Source organism: Ambystoma mexicanum, chromosome 2q (genome assembly GCF_040938575.1).
Source record: "Ambystoma mexicanum isolate Mex_15411 chromosome 2q, UKY_AmexF1_1, whole genome shotgun sequence".
NCBI lineage: Eukaryota > Metazoa > Chordata > Amphibia > Caudata > Ambystomatidae > Ambystoma > Ambystoma mexicanum.
The window spans coordinates 148,003,958-148,026,818 of NC_090924.1; the positions used below are offsets into that span (position 1 = coordinate 148,003,958).

A 22,861-nucleotide genomic window follows, 5' to 3' on the forward strand; every position below is an offset into this window, starting at 1 on the left:
CCAAAAGCGGGTGAGTTGGGAGCTATGGTTTCATATATCATACATGTCAACCCTCCCGATTTAGGCGGGAGACTCTCGACTTTTCGTGAAAAAATATTGCTATTTTTCACGTCTCCCGCCTAAAATACTCCTAGCCCCAATGCATCCCTATGGGGAAATGTGCCACTCCCGATTTCTCTGATTAAATCTCCCTCCCAGGTGAGTCGGAATGTTGGCCTGTCTGCATATATATTTTTGCATATTTTTTCCTTCACCTACAACATTCCCATTAAAAGCTGCCGTGGATCCAACAGGCCACCCACAGTTTTCCCTCTTACATAGTTCACTCACCCACCCTTCCCTTCCCCCTCCACAGGCATCAATGGATCATGCCCTCAAAACAAAATTCTGTTTTCACCTTCCCAAGCAACTCAAAAGCATAGCTCTCAACACACCCGCTTTTGATGGGTTTCACCCGCCTTGCAAGCAACTGAATCACCCGCCAAGTCCCTCATATGCCCATTCACTTCTATGGGCTCTCACCCACCAAAAAGAAAATTGGGTGTTTTCACCCGCCTTGGTGACAGAAAAGGTTGAGAGCTATGTCAAAAGGTATGATGTGTCAGTTTTCGCCATAGCACTTTCAAGCAACTGCAATGTGGTCTGGAGAGCTTTAGGAAATATGTTATTAATTGTATTGCAGGTGAACACACCACATGTCTGTGGCGGCAGCCCCTTTAATAGCTCTCAATCACTATCTGACCCCTTTGTGTTATTCAACTATCAGTATCCAGAAATTAAATTAAAGGCATAATTAATTCATTACCTTACATACAAATTACGTTTATAATATTTTTTAATGATCGGTACCTAAAATCCCAAACTGCACCGAAGTAATATCGTTATGGCGAACGCAAGTTGATCATTTCCATTATATAGAATGGGAACTATGCCACTCCAAGATGGCCGCCAATTTCCCATCGAGACTATTCAGAAGTGGCTGGCAACAAGCGACCGTATGCTTAAACCTCATAGCTACTTGTGCTGAAAGGAAAGTGTCACGTCTGGAATGTAGCATTGAGCTTAAGGTCTTCTGTGCCGGTAGCAGTTTCCACCTACCCCGGAAGTGTATTTCGGCTGTGAGAGATGGCAGCTTATCGCGCTCATCATAAGAGTTGTTGGAACTTTTTGCAGCATGAGGATGTTGTCGGCGCGGTCGGTACACGCACTGCGGCGGCTATTCCCAGTGTGCTGGGCCGTTTGCCGGAGGGGGCTTACATGCTTCCAGCTAACAAGCCGTGGCCTGGTGCGTGTACAGGGTCCTGACACAGAGACCTTTCTTCAGGGTCTCCTGACAAATGATGTCCATCACATGCACATGGAAGACAGGCGCTCTCTCTACGCACACATCCTCAATGTAGGAGGCAGAACGCTCTATGACGTCATACTGTATAGGTGAGTCTCATTGTAAGTGAGGCGTATGCTCAACATGATATAATTAGGTACAGTTTATAAAAGTGCGTAATGAAGGATGCGTATGGGCGGGTGAGTAGCACCTTTCAACATGATGTTTGGGGGATCCACCTTGCCGTATAACTGGTAAAAGCAGATGCAACCATGGGGTGGTTACATTGTAATGAAGGCAAAAGAATGCAATGAGGTGGTTATTGGCTGCAGATTATCGAGGGACTGGCAAACAGGAGCTGAAACACTAAATGTCAGATGAAAAGCTATGAATAGTTGATATAAAATATCTGTGGCAGGAGACCTCATTGGAGGATCGGTGTTGTAAAATGACAATGGCAGGAGACATCCTCGGTGAAAGCATATTATCTAAGCATGTACATATAACAATTTTTTATTCATATACACCGTACTGACAATCCTTCTGCAGCAACCGTTTCTCACCCCATGCCTTCCAGAACCCTGCCCACATCATTTGGAACTAGACCGCTTTCGGGTTCTATATTATAACACGAGTTCCATTCCACCGCATGCCCTTCCCAAGACCTATCAGATAATTAAACGCCTAATAGTTTGTATCATTCAATATAATGTTGTGCATACGAGTTTAGGAAGGGCAATAATTGAATCGATGTATGCATGTGACGAGTTCAGGAAGGGCAATAATTGAATTGATGTATGCATGTGACGCATACATCTTATGTGTTCCAAAACTTCACATATGACAATAAAGCGTTCAGGATAATAAGTGGAACATGAGAAAGAAATTTAAATATAAAATTCAATTGTGCACTACAACAGGGGAACCAAGGTTATGCTTGACGTAATGATGGCTTTTGATGGGCTCACCCTAAAACATAACCATTCCACTTATTGGGAGCTGCCCTTGCCTAGGGGTCCTTTTGTTTTATGGCCCTAGCCAACCTCTAAGGATTTTTTGGTGTTTGTACAAGTGTGCCTAGGACGAACTGGTGGCAGCTGTTTATTTTTAAAGTATTTTTTCTTTGTTTTTATGGACTGTTGTATTGTGCCTGTCTGAGGTGAGGTAGCTTGAGATGTCATGTGGAATGTTTGTGTGGATGATGGAATATTCGGAGTCGGTGTTCTGTGTAGAGGCTGTTACAGCTGGCTGGCCCTGGGTCATGGGAGCCGGTGTTGTCACAGCTTATGTCCTTTATGTCTTCATGTGGATATGTAACTAAGAACTTGGAAATAAACTTACCTGAAGAAATCCTGCAACCTGCCTTTTAACATGGACCATACCGTGTTTAACTGTAATTGGCCCTAGACTGTGGCCAGTGACGAAAATGGCTGTGCCACAAAGTCTTTTGTTCTGCCCTTTGGCCATTTTGTCCCTTTGCCTTCCCCCAGTTCGAGCAGACCCGGGTATTCCTTATTTGAGCATGCAGCCTCCTGCAAAAACTACTGCCCGTCACCTGTGCTAGTGTCCAGAAAGAGGTTTGGGACTGTCTGGTCCCAATCCACACTACTGGTGCCAGTATGTCTGTTAGGCCTGAATGACTGGAACCACTGTGGGCCACAATTGGGCCATGCCTGGTGTGCATGCAAAAGAGCAGATATTCCATTGGTTGTCTGAGATTTGGGTGCTGTCACATCATTCCCTTCCTGGCGCTTATGGAGGAGATGGGTGCTCCGCCATTAGCGTTTCGTTATGTTATTTTGGACCATGACTTGTAGGGTTAGTTCTTTTCAAGATGGCCACCGCCTGTCTAATCAAAAGCATTCTGTTCCACGGACGCTGCACGTTGCAACCCATTCACTTACTTCCATGGTAAAACGCTAGTCCTGGTATTCTCCTGCTTGCTCTCTGCTCTCCCTCTCTGTTCTCCCATACTGGTTTACCTTCGGGGGGCACAGAGCGCTGTAGCCTTTTCCTGGTCGCTTCGCCTGCTCTTTTCTCTGTCTGCCTACACTCGCAGGTCTCACTCCCCTGGATTCTCCCCAGTCGCTCTGATGCAGCACCAGCTAAAAGAACTTCCTGTCATTTCTTATGCCCTGCGCCTTTGCTGCTAGACTCCCCTTCTCAGTTACCTGCTACGCATACCAGTTGGGATAAGGAACAGCTGCAATATACTCCAGGGAACGCTTCCTACAAGAGACCAGCTAAACATCACCTATGTTAGTTTTTTAGAGCCCATCAGGCTTTTTCCCCAGCCTGGTTGTCCCGAGGGCTGTACTCTAGACTGGCATAGTGGCCTCGCTTGTGGCAGCCATATCTTTATAAAGAGAGTAAGACTTTGAAGAAGAAGAAAGACAAGGAGGCATCTCATGCAGAATCCTCTCCACTTTATTCTGAAGAAGATTCAGGTGAGGAACAGGAGGTAATTGCTGTCGGGCGTGAAACAAATCTTGGGTAAGCGAAGGGGCTCTGTATCCATACCAGGTCGATCACCTGAATTTCACCCTGAACTACAGCAGGAGCCAAGTATCCTGAATGAAGTAGCAGACTTGTGAAACCGCTGGGCATGCTAGAATGTTTGGCACCCTGATGTTTTCCCATCGGAGCCCTGCTTTTGCATCATACCAAGAAGGCCTGCAAGGGCGCTTCGACCCTTTGGGTTAGTGGGACCAACTACTCTTGGCACCTCCTACTTACCCTCGCAAAGAGCATCAGAAGTTGTCCTGGGCTAGCCAGTGTACTGACCAGCTCAAACCCGGGTATCGTACAGGAGTCCTAGGCTCTCCCCCGACAAACTCGTCATAGCTCCTCTGGGTCGCTATTTATGAGCGTGTGCCACGCCGCAAGCATTTGCGGTCAATGTGTCGCCCCGCTGTGGTGACTGTCGCTGTAAATGCCTGCCGACCTGCCTCACCGTGTCCTGAGACGTTCTCCACTGGAACTATCATTCTCCTTTCTTCAAGAGCTGAAAAAAGACTACTGTCGCGCCACGGATGATCATCTTGTCCTTCAGCCGCTAAGAGCCAGAGCCTCCTGTAACTGCTGGGGTGAAACCTACTAGCAAAGTGGACTAGACTGGCAAAGTTTGGTCTGGACTGTGTTGAGGGTTGGTGAGTATTTTCATCACTTACCGGTGGTGGCCCCCCATGGCACATCCATCTGTTTTTACACATGAGAATCCCTTAAAAGATACTTGCCATAGCTGGGCTAGCCTCCGCACCCCCGCTATTCCCGAACTCCGACTGCAAGGGAAGACCTTCCTCAAGGAATTGGGCTTTATGCTTCATCGCCTCAACTCCCTTCCTGAACAGCTACAGCTCCCTGACGAGAACCGGCTTTACGCACGTTCAGCACTTCTTGGGGCTGGACTGCATAAGATCGGGATTGACTTCGAAGAACTGCCAAATGCGATATCATCTGTGTTTGAACGTTCCCCTTTCTATTGCAGGTTGTGGTTATTTTCTCCCCTTTCATCAGCATTAGGCTAAACGCTTTTTTGTATATATGTTACATAGTGAAAAGCGTGTGTGGTAACTGTTTTATTACTGTGGTTTAACTGTGTGTGTTTTATTATAAAGGCCTATAATGTATTTTTGATATACATCTGTCTGAGAAATCTGTGGCGTTTTAATGTGTGCTCATTGTGGGCTTCCGATCACGCTCACCCCTGCTGAGACTTGGGGCCCGATTCATGGAAGTGTTTGATAATGGCGCAATCCCATAGGAAAACGTTCCATGATATCGGGCCCTTAGTCTTGACCGCCTGCCAAGCTACCGTAGATTGGTCTGGTTTGTCCAGAAGGTTCCCCGGTTCCACTAACCTAGGGTGGCCTCCTAAACGTCTGCCCACTAGGTCAGATTTTAGAAATCCATCTGAACACCGACATTATCTGGCCCTCATCCAACACAATCTCTCCTCGCCTGCTTATGTTTCTTATCATATAATAAGATAAGCCACTCGCCAAGGGTAACTGCAAACTCTGTTTACACTCTACACACCACACCAATCGGTTAGCTGGGGATTATACAATTACATCCTTGGGTTGACAATACTTTGCAGCAAATGAACTACTAATCTCTGTGGATACAAATTGCAGCCCGTTGTCACTATGCATTTTTGGATATGCCCATGGAAATGTTTAGAGCGGGAAGACTATCACAGCAGAATTCCAGCTGACACTGCAGTAATTGTTCATCGTAAGCTTTTAAAATTCTTTTGTTCTAAAATGCTTTCCGTGACACTTTAAAGCATTTAATGGCTAAGGAAAATAGCAGTTCATTGTAGGGTTTTATTTTGTGTACTACTGGAGTTAACACATGAGTGAATTAATGTATCTGCACAGAGTGGCTTTACCCGGTGTTCGCATGGCTTACAGGTGCCTGCCCGCATACCACGGAAGAGTGTTGGGAGAGGCTGGTGAGTGCTCATGAGACGCCTTACAATAGCAGTACTAACATTTTGAAATCCAATTGATATGATCGCTATTGTATGGTCATTAAATCACTAAAATGTGCCAAACGTTCACTGTGTTTACAAGCTGGCTCTTGCTCTTGTGAATTAGCACTAAGCACTTTACATTTTTATAGGATCTTCTCTTATTTTTTGGTACACAACTAACCATACATTTTGTATCCAAATGGACATTGGTTTCAAGACTTCTGTGAATATGTATCGGTAACTTGGCACTAGGGGTGTAACTGTATACCAGTATACTGTTATAGATACCGTGAACAGCTTAATTGAGCTATAATAACTGGCACGTTGTCTATACCGGTATACCATTTTAGGGCCTGCAGCTATTAAGTGAGCTTTTCAGTCTGATATGGAAAGGCTGCAGTAAGCAAGTGCTGCGCAGTCTGGATCTTGCACTGTGGCGTCTGCAAAGGAGGCCTTGTTTGGCAGACAAGAGCATCGGGAAAGTGAGGCCACATTAGTAAATGCAGCTTTGATGCTCTGACCGCTCTTTCTCTGCGATCAGTAGAGTCTGGTTAAAGATCAGCCCATTTGTAGTTTTCACACCAATTTCAAAGATGGGGAACTACACATCCCAGAATTCAAAGAAGAATAAACTGGGGGCCCTTCTGATGCATGTCCACAAAAAAACGTTATCTCTGTAGACTGTATGACCACTGGGCCTATCGGTGCTTTGTGCTAGTATATAAACTCCCCCCACCCCCCCACCCCCCCCCCCCACTGTCCTCTGTGTAGATTTGCACATTGGCACTAGAGTTGTTGCTTCGCTTGATCTTTCACCTGCCTTCTGCATATGGCACTGGATTCAAGGAGTCAGGACAGATTCTACATTCAATTTGAAGTATCCAGAGCAATGGGGGTGAGATTTCTCAGGTCTATCCTTTGTGACACCACCCATGAAAGCATTCCTCAGTCTCAAATCACATGACGAGGGTTCTAATGCGCCCAGACCTAGGGAAAATGGTAATGATGGGGCTGTGGTGATGTGGTGGTCTAGCACAGTGGAAGCACAGTGCGCATGTGCACAGAAGCAAAGTGAGCCTGGCAAGTAGCCATAGAAGCACAGCAAGCATGTGCACAGAAGCAGTGTTTTAGAAGTCATCCTGGATTTGGTCTGCTCAAGATTACCAGGTGATGGGATTTTTTCCCCATCCAGCCTGAATATTTTGCACCCTGATAAGATCCGAAGGGTGCACTATCAAGAGAATTTCGCTCTACTTTGATTGCTACTTTTGGATATATTCAAGAGGAACTTCTTCTCCCTTTGAAGATGGAACACATTGATCATCCTGGTGAATATGGAACACATTGATCATCCTGGTGAATTAAGGAAGAACCATTTGAAGAAGATTGGATACATGGAATAACTTCAAGACACTTTTGTATTGCTTGGCCATAAGTGTCTCTTGAATATTTAAATGAAGAGAAATTGTCTGTTTAGATTTTAGAATTAATTACCTAATCTGTCCTGTCCTGAGGAAGACGATTGTCAAGCTTTCTCTCTCTTGCTAGGGTGAGAGACAGACAGCTTAGACACTGTTATTCAGTCGTCGAAACTACCTGCGTTAGATACCAGTACAGCCCACAATACGGTTGGGAGCTGTACCCGGTACTGGTTGTTGACTACTTTGGTCAGATTGGAGACAAGTATTGGCTTTGTTGCAGTATATATTGATGCTATCCTGCTTGTCTGTTTTCAATAATGAATTGGTTGGTTTGATTAGTGTACAACCTCCTTTATCCCGCAGAAAATATTGATTATCCTGGTCTGCGTGGACGTGTTGCCCTTTATAACTCTTTAAGCCTTTTCAATTTTTGTATACCTTTCTCTTTCCCCTTTTCTGCCTTAATTTTGGTTATAAAAAACTTTTTTTGAATACAGATTGGGCACCAATTGGGGATTTTTGCTGTCCTCGGATGTTATGTACTTTTGAACTATGTTATGTACAGTGCACTCATGCTTACATCTTAGGATGGCTACTAAATTAATATGCACTTTAACTGGATATGTTCAGCATTGATTATGTGTTTTTATGCTGTTATCATTTGTATGGTAATTGAATATGTGTTTATTAAAGATTGATTGAATATTTGTCATGTTCCTTGACCTGGTCTATCCCCACATTTAGCTCCTTTACAGTGTGCAGTTTATTCCATTGATCCATTCTATGGCTTCATTCACATGAACCCTGTTTCCCCTTGGTTGGCGTGTTTTGATGTGGTAGTCTAAGCCATATTTGTGCCGATATGTATTTTGTCATTTTCAAAACTTTTTTTGTGCCACTATTTTTAAGAAGGTACATGAACATGTATTTCAGAAAGCAATCAACAGCGCCCACTGAATGCTGTCCTGTTAGGATTACATGGTCAGTGGTGACTCTAACTTCAAACCTTGATAAAACACCTGGCAGATGGTGAACAAGCTATAGTGACTTGATCAATATGCAACCTTTCGGTGAGTGTGTTGGCTATGACATTTTGACAAAGGAAACGCAATGACATGGGCTTTCAGACCTCACATGAGTGACCTTTCTCCCTTTAATGGGATAAATCATTATCAAAACAAAGCGAGGGGTCATGATGTCCATGCCATGTGGTTCCAAAATAATGTAGGTCGAGGACGATTTTCAAAGCGATGACCTGTGACTGAGCAGCAAGCTCATTGCTCAAAATGTGTCTTTTAACACTTCCACTAGTCAAGGCGATCAATGAGTGAGTGCTATGAAAGACCAGATCTGCAGCCGCCTTAGATTCCTGGAGGATCAGCTAAAAATGTGCAGAGACAAGTAACTAAATGCTGGCAATTTATGACCTTTAAGAAAATATTCAAGATTAGTTAACTCCACCTGCTATACCGCGATAAACATTTTATACCGTAATTTCGCAAGAAGGTTATCATACCGCCATAAAACCAATACTGTGACACCTCTACTTGGCACCTTTGTAAATATAATATGTACTTGAAATAATTTTTAATGTTTTGTTTTTTTGTACACTTGTGCTATGTGTAAGGTTAACCATGATTAAACCATTCACAATAAATATATAAAAGCTACCCAAATTGCATCAGTGCTGCTATTGTTAAACCGCTGCCACCCAAATTCGTAGAAGCTCCGGGTTACATTCTGATGGCCTCAAAGCACTTTGAATGTAGTTGTTTGAATGCCTGTGAGGTATGCGCATTTGGCAGTCAATTAGGCACATTAACATACAAATAGAAAAGGGACCCAAGGATCACACATCCAAGATTGGCAGATGTGCTGTGCAGTTATTGCACTTTCAATCACAGGTGTTCACAATAACCAGGCCACTATACACAATGATGGTTTTACATAATGAGGAGCAGTGTTGTTGTGTTTCCTGGGATTTTTAAAGGCCATCTGTCATTTACCTACACCCGAGGCCCTAATGGTATTCTCTTGCGGCCAGTGAGGTGGTCAGAGGGGGGTATGTGGTCTTGGTATTAGTGTATGCTATGTGGGTATAGCGGAAGGTCCTGGTCTGGGGGTGGGTTAGGTGCTTTCAGGCCCCTCCCCTTCTCCTACATGTGTCTTATTGTCAGGTAAGGGGTCAGGGATTTCTGGTTGTCGCCATCTCCTGCTAGCCGAGAGCTAGAACAGTATGTCAGTGTCTTGTGGGGTGAGTGATCCTGGTAGGTGGGAGCGTTGTCTGGTATCTTTGGGCCGACCCCCAATTACTATCTGTTTGATTGTCGGGCGGGGGGGGGGGGATCAGTCTACCCCCCATCCCCCCTTTCCTGCAGGAAGATGAAGGGGAGCGTGAGGGGGCTTTAATGCTTAGAGGTCGGAGCGGGTGGCTTTGCATGTCTATAGGCCCTGCCACCCATTTCTTGCCAGTCCTGTGGAGGCGAGGTCGGTGTATAATTGCTACTGATGGACATGGGTAAGGGCAAATATGTCTGTTTGCTCTCCGTGCCTTCTGTCTATAGGAGTGCATTGGTGTGTGTAGGTGGGGGACATTTCAGGGGCACGTTGGGAACTCCATGCCTCTAGCTATTCAATGTAGTTGGTAAGGGGAGATACGTGTATGTTACTACAGGTCTACTACCTTCCTTGATCACTGGGCATGTCCATGTGAGGGGGGGGTCGGTGGGATCAGGGAGGTAGAACTTGTTCAAATTCTCCATTTCTGTAATACAAGTTAACAGCAGTCATTGCTTCATTTTCTGTATTTTTTTTAAACCACGAACAGAGGGAGGAGACCATTGATGCTTGCGGCTTTTGGGTTGTAATGATGGGTGCAGTGGACCTGATGAACTAGCTCCCTGGCTTCACCCACTGAGTCAAGGGTTTTTTGAGGGACTCCTTCATTGGTTGCCAAGTCTGGATTTTGATAGGTTTTTTTGACCAGTCATGTATTGCTCAGTCTAGATGTCTGTTAGTGTTGTGCACATGCTGGTTCCCTTTCTGTGAAAAGAAATAGATTTTTTTTTTTCAGGTATTTTTTCTGGTTGCTTGAGTAGACCAATAGGAAAGGTTTCCGACCAATATCCTCTCGAAGAGAGTATATGGATCAGTCCAAGCAGGTCAAACTTGAAAAACCCCAGACACATTAGCAGTAGTAGATTAGTTTGTCATTTATATAGCACATTTATTCCATGAGTATGGCCTCAATGTGCTTGTGAGGTAATGCCGTCGGGGGACCAAAATCCAAAGTATGGGAAAATGGTCAGAAAGATTAGAATGCGTGTGTGCATGTGGCCAACATATGGAGTTGGGTGGGCTGGCCCAGCCCCAGTCAGCTATTGGAATAATGAAGCTATGCTCCACGAATGTGCATTGTTCATCTTATCCCCCTGGAGCCTTTCCAATTATTTGACTAATCTCCACTCGGGTGCCTCTGAAATCTTCCCCCGTAGTACGAGAGCCCTGCAGTCATCAAAGGTCGTCATATTGAGTTGACGTGCTACATTGAATGACTAGAGACCACCGAGAATCCTCCAGCGCAAGGCAGTGCATGTGGTCTATGTAGAGGCATGCAGTTGAGCAGCGTGTGTAGAGATGTAGGAAGGATGAGTTGCAGAAGAGAACTTAAGACCCTAAGATGATTTAGCAGGAATGATATGTGTAATGAGCAACACAAAACAAAATGGAGTCGTATGGAAAAAATTTTAACGGCAATGAGAAATTCCCAAAGACAGACCTGTGAAACAACTTCTAAACTCGAGAACCTCATTGCCGTTGTGTTGTAATCTCTTTTGTTGGACAAGAACGCCTTTGGAGAGTCCACTAACATATAAGGAACTGTAGAACTCCGCAACCTTAAATTTAGAATCTAAACAATTTTATTTAGCAACATGCATCAATTCATAAAAACACACAAAATCTAGAAAACATTACACATAATTACGACAAAGTGGCAAGTGCAAATGTATAACTCAAGGTCAAAATACCTAGAAGCTATAAACACGACTAAATACTGACTTTATTAAGTCAATTACAGTGCTATACTCTTAAACTGCGTTGGATATAAGAACGAGAACTCCTAACATGAATAGTTTCTCTCTAAACTCTTGCTCTTGAATAAACGAGCGAATCCTTCTCGCAAACGGCAGAAAGGTTCTAGTGATAGAAATATCTTATTAAACAACAACACTGTTCTACAATACAGCTTTCTATAAGCCCAACATGCTTTGTCCTTTTAACATAAATACGAACACTACAAGAACTTCTTCAGGGGAACCAGTTCAAACGTACGCACTATCTTCATTAATAATGACATGTAGGCGGTCTTCTCGTCCACTAGAAGAAACACAAAAACAGCTATGATTCTTGAAATGCCATACATAAATCTCCTACTGTGGGTTTACCATGAGAATACTCCATTCAATCACATGCAACGGTCGGGCAGGAGTGTCTTCTCAGTAGACTCCAATCTGTAGGAACAACACACATCTTAAGCCAGTGTTATGAGCAATTCATTGTGCAGACCCCCTGTTCATGTTAGATTGCATATACAAGAATTATGTAAATTATGGGAATGAATCATCACAGGGCACTTTATTAGAAAATAGTTTTTTTTCCCTAATCGTTATTTAGTTTGAAATTGTCTTTTTTTTTACTAGCGAAATCTGAGAGTGAAGCACAGCTTTTTACTTTACTTGCAGAAAGGGCAAGCATATTCTAAAGAGCTTGCGCAGGTGTTCTGCTAAACTGAAATCCACTTTGTCTTGAGCATATGGTACGGGCTCTGATGAAAGGCATAGAGAGGAAGCGTGTTCTTTCTCAGAGGTCATGTATTTCCCAGTACACACTTGCATAGGCTATTCTCCTCAGTGACCCACGCTTCTCTCTGCTTCCCTCATGGAGAATGAGCAGTGGAAAGGTTTTAGCTCCTCCTGGCGAGGTTACATACCTATGAGAACACAGCCAGCACAAGTGACTGATGGATGAGTGTGTGCATTTGTCTTCTCTTAACTCTTCCCGTCATGAGTAATCATTCACCTCTGGCATTAAGGAGGTCACTCGTGAATGTGTGCCTCTGTACCTTGAGTGCGTGTGGATGACACATTCTCGGCTCCATCAGTGCCTGTAGCTGTGAACCTGTTAACTAAAGACACAAGCTTGCCTATCGAGTATGGCCAGCGACCACTGTGTCCTTTGGGTAGAGGCATCACTAGGCCAGGCTTTTTGTTGTAGCCCAGGATGGAAGCTCCGAGACTACAACCAAAAGGCGAGCTAGCCCTGAGTCCTAACAATCGATGTAGCCCCGGATATTTTCCATACCTAGCAAAACCCCTGCCTTTGGCTACCCTTGGAGGGTCGCAAGATAGAGGCTTGATGGTTGAGGTCTGTAGGTTAGTGATGGTTACTCCATCCCCAAGCACCCACTAATACAGAACACGTAAGAATGCAAAAGAAATGTCCTGTACAAGAAGTGAAGGCATAGACCAAGTCATGCTGAGTAACCAATCCAATGAGAATGTCTCTCAAACACCACAGTTTATAATGGGTGGTATCCCTGGTTTTACCCTAGGGCGCATAACATGAGACCGTCCTATTATTACCCAAGCATATTTCCTGCTGCACACCAGAGAGCTGAAAGTAAGGTAAACATGTTGGCGATTTAAAAAATCCATTGAAAAAACTCATTGAAATATACTTGAGGGTCGGGTATAGTATGAAAAGAGGTGGGGAGGGGGTTGTGGTGGGGTTGATAACATAGGGACATGGGAGGTTTGGGGGGACCCCCCCCAAATTTTTTTTTAAAATAGCAATTTGTTTTTTTTCAATGGATTTCTTCGAGTTAAACCATCCATTGAAAAAAGCGAAGCCAATAAAAATTGGCTGAGGGTCCACCGCTTAATAATGGTACCGAATGATGTTGAGGAATTTGGTGGCCGAACACCTGTAATTTCTGGTCACTAATAAATGATATAAGTATTCCTCAGCTTAAAGCAACTCGGTGTCCGAAGACCTGTGGAGATCCCATTTTTAAGAACTATTCATTAATTTCATTTATTTGTTTTTTAGTTCACAGACCATTTCACGTACATTAAACACATTCTAAAAATTCATTCAAATGTTCTTAAAATTCATTCCTATTTCCAGATCTATCGTTTTTCTAAAACGGAGCAAGCCAAGCTGCATAGCTAACATTTTCAAGTACATTCTAAATTTCATTCGAAAACACCTTTAAAAATCATTCAAAAGTTCTAAATCAGTTCATAATATTTGTACAATTGAATCAAGAGCTAACGGAGGTACATTGACATTTACAACTCACTACCCTAAGATCTCCAGAATAATTCTAAAACTTAAAATAAATATCGAGTAACTTCATCAGTTAAGTGCTCCCAGGTAGACCAATTCAGTATGTATTTCCCCACAGGATTGTTTGTATTCCTTTGTAATATGTTCTCATGATAAGCCAAATTTGATACAAAGCAACATGTACTACATCACTATGCCTACTCTCTACTATACACCACAATTCAACTAGAACACAGCTATGCCCCTGATTAATTCAGCCTAGCTGTTCACATACGAATACGACACCATGAACACCTCAATGCCCTAATAGAACTCAGCTAGCTGAGCACATTCCGGTCTAGTTGCTCACATATGCATCCTTCAGGCTAACGCAGCCACAGCCCGGTCTGGGTGTCCACCCACCAGACTGCGCACATCCAACAGATATATCCAGCACCACACCTAATGCTTGGATGCAGCTACAACCCAACATTTACATCAGCTGCAAACATCTGGTGCACCCACGCACACTACGACACTATCTCTACTGGCCAGAACTACGTTTCCCGAGGGCGTTCAACCTACCAGCGCTTTGAGGTCATTCCAATGATCTATATAAATGCCAAGTAACATTTCAGTTTGCATGTTACTAGCCTCCCTAGTCAATAGCCACCTCAATTCTAGACATACATGCAGCACACAATTCATTACTCGCCAAAAGTCCGTTATCACTAGTCGTTGACTAGTGGCGAGTGCACATTTTGCACCCTCGTGTTGTTTTTTTGAAATCACAAATGGTATATTCTCTGCATGTTCAACTGCCCATTTTCTGCAGCGTGTTTTCCGTTTTTAATCCAAACGGATTCTGCATTTGGTAACGTGTATCATCAACTAGAACATCTGTTAACTTAGCAAGAGGCCAGGCATTGAAGGGGAGAACCGTTTGTGGCCATGTATTATACGAGTTCCGTGATTCTATCAAGGGAAATATTTCTATTGCCTCGTTGCTCTATTTGGTCACAAAACACATCAGCGACTTGCAAAATCCTTCTACGTAGGGTTGGGGGGATTTTATCCCATAAATAATTTGGTAGTACCGAGACTGCCTTATTTCTTTACGAGTGTTTGTCTGGCTCTCTACCAGCGCAGTGGTATGCCACAAGAGGGAGCCCTATTATAACTTTCTTGATTTGAAGCGAGGCTTGAAAGTCAGTTTGTTCATCCTGCATATTACATGGGTTATCATTTTCATTTGCATGCATTTTTATAAAGCTTGGATTACAAATGACTGCACTTTTAATGTGTACTTTTGAACGTATGACGCATCCGTCTCCTGAGACAGGCAACCCCCTTGCTCTAAAATAGATATTTGTGTAGTGAACATACCTGTCTAATATCCTCGTGGTGGAAGCATTGCGGCGTGTTTAGCAAACGCCGGCAAAAACATAGTATAGTGTACTGATGAGCCATAATAAGTGAAACGCTGATGCGGTTCTCTGCATCCTTGAGAGCCGTCTGCCTTAGGTTTAAAAAAAAAAACCTAGCCCCTACTTATACGACCAACACAATTTTCGGGCGAGAAACCCTTGCATTCCAACGTATACCCACAAAGCATTGCTCCTGCGGCGGTGAACTTCCAGCGATTGACAGCTGTATGGCGCTGTGACATATGTGACTTGGCTGATATGGCCTATTCTACTTTCACGTCTCCAGTATTCTAAAATCCCACCCAGACTGCTTCCTCTGGAGCAAGGCGGGGATAAAACAGCTCGGCATTTCTCCCATTGTTTCCTGTACAGGTGTCCTTCTACAGGTAACTTGTTTCAATGCCTGTTTTTTCTTTCATATGGGTATCCTCCGTTTCTGAGGATGAACACCATTCTTGCTGGCTTGTGTATTCTCCTGGCTACGCAGCAGGTGGTGTATTAATGGGCCCTCCTATTTGCTATCAGACCGGGCATGGTCCCACCCCTTACTTTTGCCTGTGTACCCCAATGCAGGGAGGCTTACCTGCATAATTTCAATAAAGAGTAATTCTGGGAATCGACGCAAAGGTCTGGGTGAGGGTGGAGCTAGCCTCAGAGCAGCAACAATGGGAGATATAGCGACGCCAGGTAAGACTTGTATCAAAGCAGCAAGCAATGTGTGTTCCTTCTGGCGAGCATGGATTGGAGGCAGATCTGATGGGTCTCCCAGCCCTCATCTCATAGAAGACATGGTAGAAGAGGCTGTCGGCCATTCCCATTTTGGAGCAAGAGAGGGTAGAGGTAGGAGCGAAAGGCATCTCTCCCCTTGATGTTTCCTCAGGATTTATCCTGCTTTCCCTACCCCCAGGAACCAGCCTCCTTTAGTTCAGGTCTGCAGTCTGAGCCTACCCTCAATATCACAAAGGCAGCAACTGAGCTAAAGGCAGTGATTGGGGATGACGTACATGGCACTATTGATACAAGGCTGTCTCTGCTTCAGTCCCCTTCCCTTCCCACTCTGGCTGTAGTTCCTGTTTCCCTTGCATTTCCAATCTCGCAGGCCCCAGACAAGCTCGGGGTGTCGAGTGATGATGGGATGAGGGGGTAAGGGCAGTGAAGTTCCTGAGAAAAGTGATATTTGGAAGACGTTTGCATGCATCTATTGCCTAATTTAAATGTGCACGATGTAGCGGCCGTCCCAGTCACTGCAAGCAGCCTTGATGTATGCAGTCCCCATGTGCCAGTCCTGAAGACCAGACCTACCTCTAGCTAAGTTATCCAGGAAATAACTAAAGAGTGAAGGGAACTAAAGAAGCTGGTGTCCCTAGAGGGTGGACAAAGCTGTGTCCCTGGCAAGGCAGTGTTCGAAATAAGGATTTGACTACCAGGAACTGATCACAGCACCTGGGTTTTCGGCATCACTCAGTAAGTAGGAGTTACTGCTGGGAAAACTGGAGCTGTTATTTAGGGTTCTGCAAATGTAACTCCCGTGTACGCTGCAAACTATAACCGTATCAATTATATATGACCGATAATGCTTTAAATGCCTTTATAGATGTATCCCAATGCTAATTTGTACACCTTACAAACATACATTTAATGTCCCAAATATATTGAATAGCACCAGTTGCTTAGGGAACCAAAAGTAGCTCCTGGTAGAAAAGTCCAGCCAATCGGGACTCTACCACAATGTACTAATCTAGAAAGATCAGCGTGACTTCTGACATCAAGGATGGCTTGGTCTCAAGGATACCCACGTTCTCCAGAGCATCACTCAGAATCCTGCCCAGCCTCTGATTCTCACAACAGATGCCATTCAACTGGTGTGGCGTGCTACCATGGGCCCCTTTTTTCCTTGGTGGGTAAATGGACAAGGTAATCAGTGAGGAGATCTTTGAATTGGAGAGAGATTTCAGTTGTCATGAAGCCTTCTCTGGTCCTAGACCCAGCGGTTCTCAGGTGAGGGGTGGGTTCTGGGTGGAAGCCTGTTTGCATGGTCAACCGAGTGGCCAAGCGATCAAGGTCTTGCTTCCTGCAGGAAGTGGCCCACAAGATCATATGTTTGGTAGAGGCCGACCTCCTTCCCTTTCAGTCCTCTACTATCCTGGATGTGGAGAAAATCTGGGCAGACTCCCTCAGAATGGTGTGTACCTCCCCAGATTTTCACCAGGTTCAGTGTCCCTGAGGTGGTCCAGTTCTCCTCCAGCAAGCACTGTCTCCTCCCAAGGTACATGTCAAGGTCTTGGGACCCGTGAGCATTGATCACAGATGCTCTTTCATCTGTTGGTCCGCCATCCCTCCTCTTTTGTCTTTCCTCTGTTCCCTTTCATTAAGAACCTTTTTATCTGAGTAAAGGAAGAGGGCGCAATTGGTCCCGTTGGCCACTTTCTGGCCAAGAACTCTTCCCCACCTTCTGAAATTAGCTGCAGGCTCTTCCTTCCGTTAAGGGTCCAGCCCCCTGAGATGACCTATTAGTGGTGGCCACCCTGAGACCTCTCCAATTGACTACCTGGTTTCTGAATAGTTGGAACTAGATGTTGCTCAGTACTTGCGCTATGCACAGGATTTCCCTTCCTTCTTGGTGCAGAAGGGCCATCCCGATCCCCTTACCTGCAACCGAGTCAACATGTACCTCCGACGTCTGTGTTCATAAAGATTAAATTCTTCCTTCCTAAATCTGTCCTCTTGGGGGTTCTTATCTCAAATTTTCTCTTTTGTCCTGTGTACCCCGTCCCCCTAAGTTTTCTCCTCGCTTCTGTACGTCAGCACGTTTGTGAGAAGATATTTGGATCGTACTATAAGTGATGGGCAGTGTGGGAGCTGTTTTTTCTGGCCTGGACAATGGGCAGAAACCTATCCCTGCAACGTTGAACATGTGGAGTGGGGCGATCATCAACGAAGCAGCTTGTCTACAATCTTGCACCGCCCCCCCACCCGGGGTGGATGGTCTAGTCCTATGTCTGCTTCTTGGGACGCATTCAAGGGTGTTCCCATGGAAGACATTTGCAAGTTTGCCACTTGGGTGACTTCTGAGAGACATTGTTTGACAACTCCAACCTATATGTTGGGCTACAGTGTCGTCCTTCCGCTTGGTGGTTCTGTTATTTGTATAGGACTGACATTAAAGGGGAGTGTGTGTTTGCATTTGTTTGTCTAGACTGTTTTGTTAAATTCCACCTTAAACTGCAGGACCTCATACTTTAAGGTCTGTATGTTAAGGACTGGGATCAGGAAGAGAAGGGCTCAATATTAAGAGAGCACATGTATGTAATCTTTACATTTTTGCTCCCCAAAGACATTTTTTCACCTCGTACTTTAAAACCTTGGGGTAGATGTGCCTTTTTTTTTAATAACCTCATTTTGTATGGGATAGATGTGTTCATAACTACTACCTTTATTTTCTTTGGCATGTCCCTGTTTTCCTTAGCAGGGAACTGGCTTCAGCACGACAAGCCCTTGTTTGTTTGTCACAAAGGAGAAACGCATTTACAAAGGATTTTCTGAAATTCCTTAAGACAAACCTATGTATAAGGAGACCTGAATTCTTGAGTGCTCGGGGTGTAGGTTTCAATGTATAATCGTGTAGAAACCAAGTGCCATCCAAAAGGGGCACTTTGCATACGGATTTGCATCAAATGATTGGGGGGGGGGGGCAGTGCCGTGATTTACGCATATGGTCCACACGCTTTTGCATTCAGACTATGCATGTGGAACATGGAGGATGCATATTGGGCATATGGCCTAGCATTTTCTCTGTACCCCAATTTGACATTTGGAATTTATCTTTAATGACCTGGAGAAATTACTATCAACTGGAGCACACTTCGTACTGACCTACTAATAGTGTTTAGGACCTTTTAATGATGGTTAGTTGTTTAGGGCATGCCTCAAAATTTGCACTAGCCGCAGGTTAGTAATTCACTCTTGGCAAGTAACATTTCACACAAAAATTGATCAAGACTAATTTATACAGACCAGAACGTTAAGAGTAAACAGTTCATTTATTAATATCAATTTAATTAGTATGTCCACTTTTTACAACACTGTATAAAATATATTGATGAAAAACATGCATATAATGAAAAACGTATTCTGTTGCTCACCTTTTGGTTCAATCCATACATCTCACATTCGTAGCAATGGCCTTGACTACCGTATCCACTTTGTACGTGCTATTCTTGGTTTAGATGAATCACTGTTGACAAATGGTGGATCTTTCTGTCGACACGTGTTTGAAGCGGAGCTCGTTGGCAGGGATTTCTTGCCAAATGCTGCCTCCGCCATCATCGGGAGAAGGTGGACTTTGAATGAATGCCTTTCAAAAAAACTGTGTTGAACAATGCCTTCAATAGAAACATTGCAACCTAACAAAAGAAGAGACTTAATAATCTGATATAATTTCAAAACATATGTTAATTGTAACCCATAGCATACCTTGTGCTTGCTTGCATTTGTTTTATTCTGGGCCATATTGGCTGGCGCTGTAGGTGAGTTTTCTCCAGATATTTATATATAATTAAGGTGTCTGGTAAAACAGCCTGTTCACATAAAAACAGTTTATCAGATGGAATTTTCAAAGCTGCCCCAGATTAATCTGTTTACGCTTGAAGGAGCTCACTTCTTCCCGGTAAATCTCAGTTGAAGTCTGATGTAACCATTAAAGAGCATTTGGAACACCCAATGTTCACAGCATGTCTGACTAGAGGGTAAAGGCCATTGAGTAGAATATTTTGATCTACAGAAAAGTCAAACCTCTGTAGTCAAAGACCGTTTCTGGGTCAACAATATGTCCTAGCGATGCTCCTTATCTATTTCGGAGGTGCCTACCCTCCTTAAAAAGCTCTGGTCCCCAAATAGGCCACCTGTGCCCCAAAAGAAAAACGTGTATGGTTACTGTTATAACATTGTGTTTTTAATACAGCGCTGAAAGGAGGCTCACCTCTCTCACATTACCTGTCCATTTTTGCTTCTATGCACTCCGTCTGCACCATAGTATTATCTAGATTTGAAAAGAGGCTTCACTAATTCATACTGAATCTCCACCTCAGAATCGCAGGGTAGTCGCTGTGTAGAGCGATCTAGGTGCATTGCATTGCGTACTGGCGACCGAACGTTTTTGTCTTTTCTGTGAAAGCCGCCAGTGCTGTATGTATCTATTGTGGATCCGCTTTACTCCTAGGCAAAGAAAGCGGACAGGCGTTTGTCTGACTCGCTTAGTCCGCTTTATTCGTAGATAAAGTGGACCGAGTTTCTCTAACTCACTTGTACAGTTTATCGAGTGATAATCTCTCATCTAACACGCACCATTTTAAATGTCAGTGCTCCACATGTAGAGAAGAGATGAGCTCCCAAGCAAGGCGGCAGTTAGTGCATTACAGTATCCACTTCTAAGCCTAGGTCCTGTATGAAACCAAATCGTGTTTGGACTGGTGTACACACATTTGTTTTTTAATTACATTTAGATGTTAAGTGCTGCAGACACATCGCAAAGCAAAGGCAACCCCGGTCAGATGTATATTAATGAATTACCTTGAAAAAATTGTGCCAGAGAAATGACTTTATTGCTTGAAGGGTGATTATGTAGAATAGATCTTTGATATAATTAGAAAATTAGCTGATACCACGCAACTGAAATATTGAGTCCTTGATGGACCGTGTCTAAGCAATATATCCACGTGGGTGTGGTTTGATGTCCCTTTTCAATGTAGTGTTCCACTAATGGTTTGTCGCTGACTTTATTTCGGATACACAACCGATGTTCTGATATACGTTGTTTAATGGGCCTGGTCGTTTTGCCCACATAGAGCAAGTCACAGGGACATTTGATAATGTATATCACGTTTCTAGTGTTGCAATTTGTGTGGGTAAGTGATGTGTTCCTGCTAAAAAATGTTTTGTATTTGTGAACTGACATGCCACACAGTTGCCATGTCCTGTGATTGGGGGGGGGGGGGGTAGACCCCACATGTTCAATACTGTTGGAGCTTCTTCTGTGCACCTATGTGTGTACTAGCTTTTGTTTGAGAAGTTCTTCTTGAAAGCGAACATGGGTTTCCTGGCTAAAGTCCCACTCTGTTTTATCAAATGCCAGTTCTTTATATATATATATATATATATATATATATATATATATATATATATATATATATATATATATATATATATACACTAGTCTTTATGGCATTGATAATTGAACTAAATATTGTCTGTCCGCTGCAGTTATTTCATTTGGTGTGAGACCGATGTATTGGCTGCCCCTTTTGTAGTTGTTCTTGATTAGCTTGCATGGGTATACCCTAGCCAATAGTCTGTCATTTAATTGTTCTGCATGTGTCGGTCTTTCTTCTCTGAACAGTTCCTCCAAATTCTCATTAATTGACCATAGGGTAAATTAGTTTAGCCCCACTTGATGGGAGCTAGTGTTGTGGAGTAGGCTATTTGTGTCTATCAGTTTCCTAAACAGAGTGGTACGTATTTACCCCCCACACCCTCCACACCTTTTGAGAAGCTTAAGGTCTAGAAAATTCCCTGACATGTAGTGTTCCATAGTAAAATTGATGTTTATTTCACAAACGTTGAGCCATTGATGGAACCTTTCTAAATTTTCAACACAACCACTCGTATGAAACATATATCCTCGATCTCTTCCATACTCGGATGTTGTCTGTGAACTGACTGACACCTGGGCAAAGGTTGCCCTCATGCTGACCCCCTTTGTCTGAATGAACATTTATTTTTTTAATAGAAAGACATTTTCCATCATTGCTATCCTGGCACATTAGAGGATGAAGTTGGTTGGAGGTTCTGTAAGAGGATTCAATCCAGCACTACATCTAAGTCAATGCCTAGTCTGGGATACTGAATGGAAACCCTTATTGATATATATCTATGTCCAGTTCATGAGTTCTGGATGACTACCCCTATATAACACCCCTCTCTTGGAACCCCCCTGACCCCACTGAGCCAAGAAGTAGTTCTGGTTTGCAAGTTTAAACGGTTTATTTGAGAATGTAAACCATATATATATATATATATATATATATATATATATATATATATATATATATATATATATATATATATATATATATACACACTTCAGAACATGAGCAGTTAACAACAATGGGTAATGTTCTACTAATAAACTGATTTGATTACCCAGGAGTAGTATAAAGGATGAGGTAGCACGCTTGGGAATAGGAACAGAAGAATAAGGTGCTAGAGAATGCTTTCTAGTTTCAGATGGATGCAATGTTGAATGAAAATGCAATACAGAAAATACTCAATATGATTTCAACAAAACAATGTAATCCCTTTTCTCTGGCAATCCACTCCCCCCCCCCCCCTTATGCAATGTAAGGAAATGAAGAGGAGAGCACACAGTTCTTAGAACTGCAATCAAATGTAATTCAGTTCACCCCAGCAAGCTTAGACTACAGAAGTTTGAAACACAGGCAAAATGCTTTGAATATGGTGACAATGCAGCGAGAAATATGCTGAAAATACTTTTGATTCCCTTCAGGAGGTTCAGGGTGAGTGGTATCTAGTTAATGAGTTCAGGCTCACTTTAGCAATGATGCAGAGATGATTAAGAGGCAAACGAATTTTTAGCAAGGAAAGAGATGACTGCTGATGGTTACACGTGGCTGGATTTTTAACCAAATCGCGGTAAAATTCGCAAGTGCGTGAATCGTGATTACGGCAAATGTATAAGGAATAAGTCGGTTCTAAGCTTGTTGAAAAGCTGCGATTCTAAGCTTTCAGAGGAAAGTTAAACCAAGTTCCTAGCCCAAACGGTTCCAGAGATACGGACGATTAAATAAAGGTAGTTTTTCGGATTTGAAAT

At 43.4% G+C, this 22,861-nt stretch overlaps 1 protein-coding gene across 1 annotated transcript in view; it reads left to right on the plus strand.

The window, feature by feature from the left end:
* Positions 1–1,031: 1,031 nt before the first annotated feature.
* The window catches only part of IBA57 (iron-sulfur cluster assembly factor IBA57), a 194,097-nt gene continuing 172,267 nt past the window's right edge, over positions 1,032–22,861 (plus strand). The window contains exon 1 of the mRNA XM_069647055.1: positions 1,032–1,434. Coding sequence (XP_069503156.1) covers positions 1,175–1,434 — 260 coding nt within the window. The 5' untranslated portion in view covers positions 1,032–1,174. The remainder of the gene's footprint in view (positions 1,435–22,861) is intronic.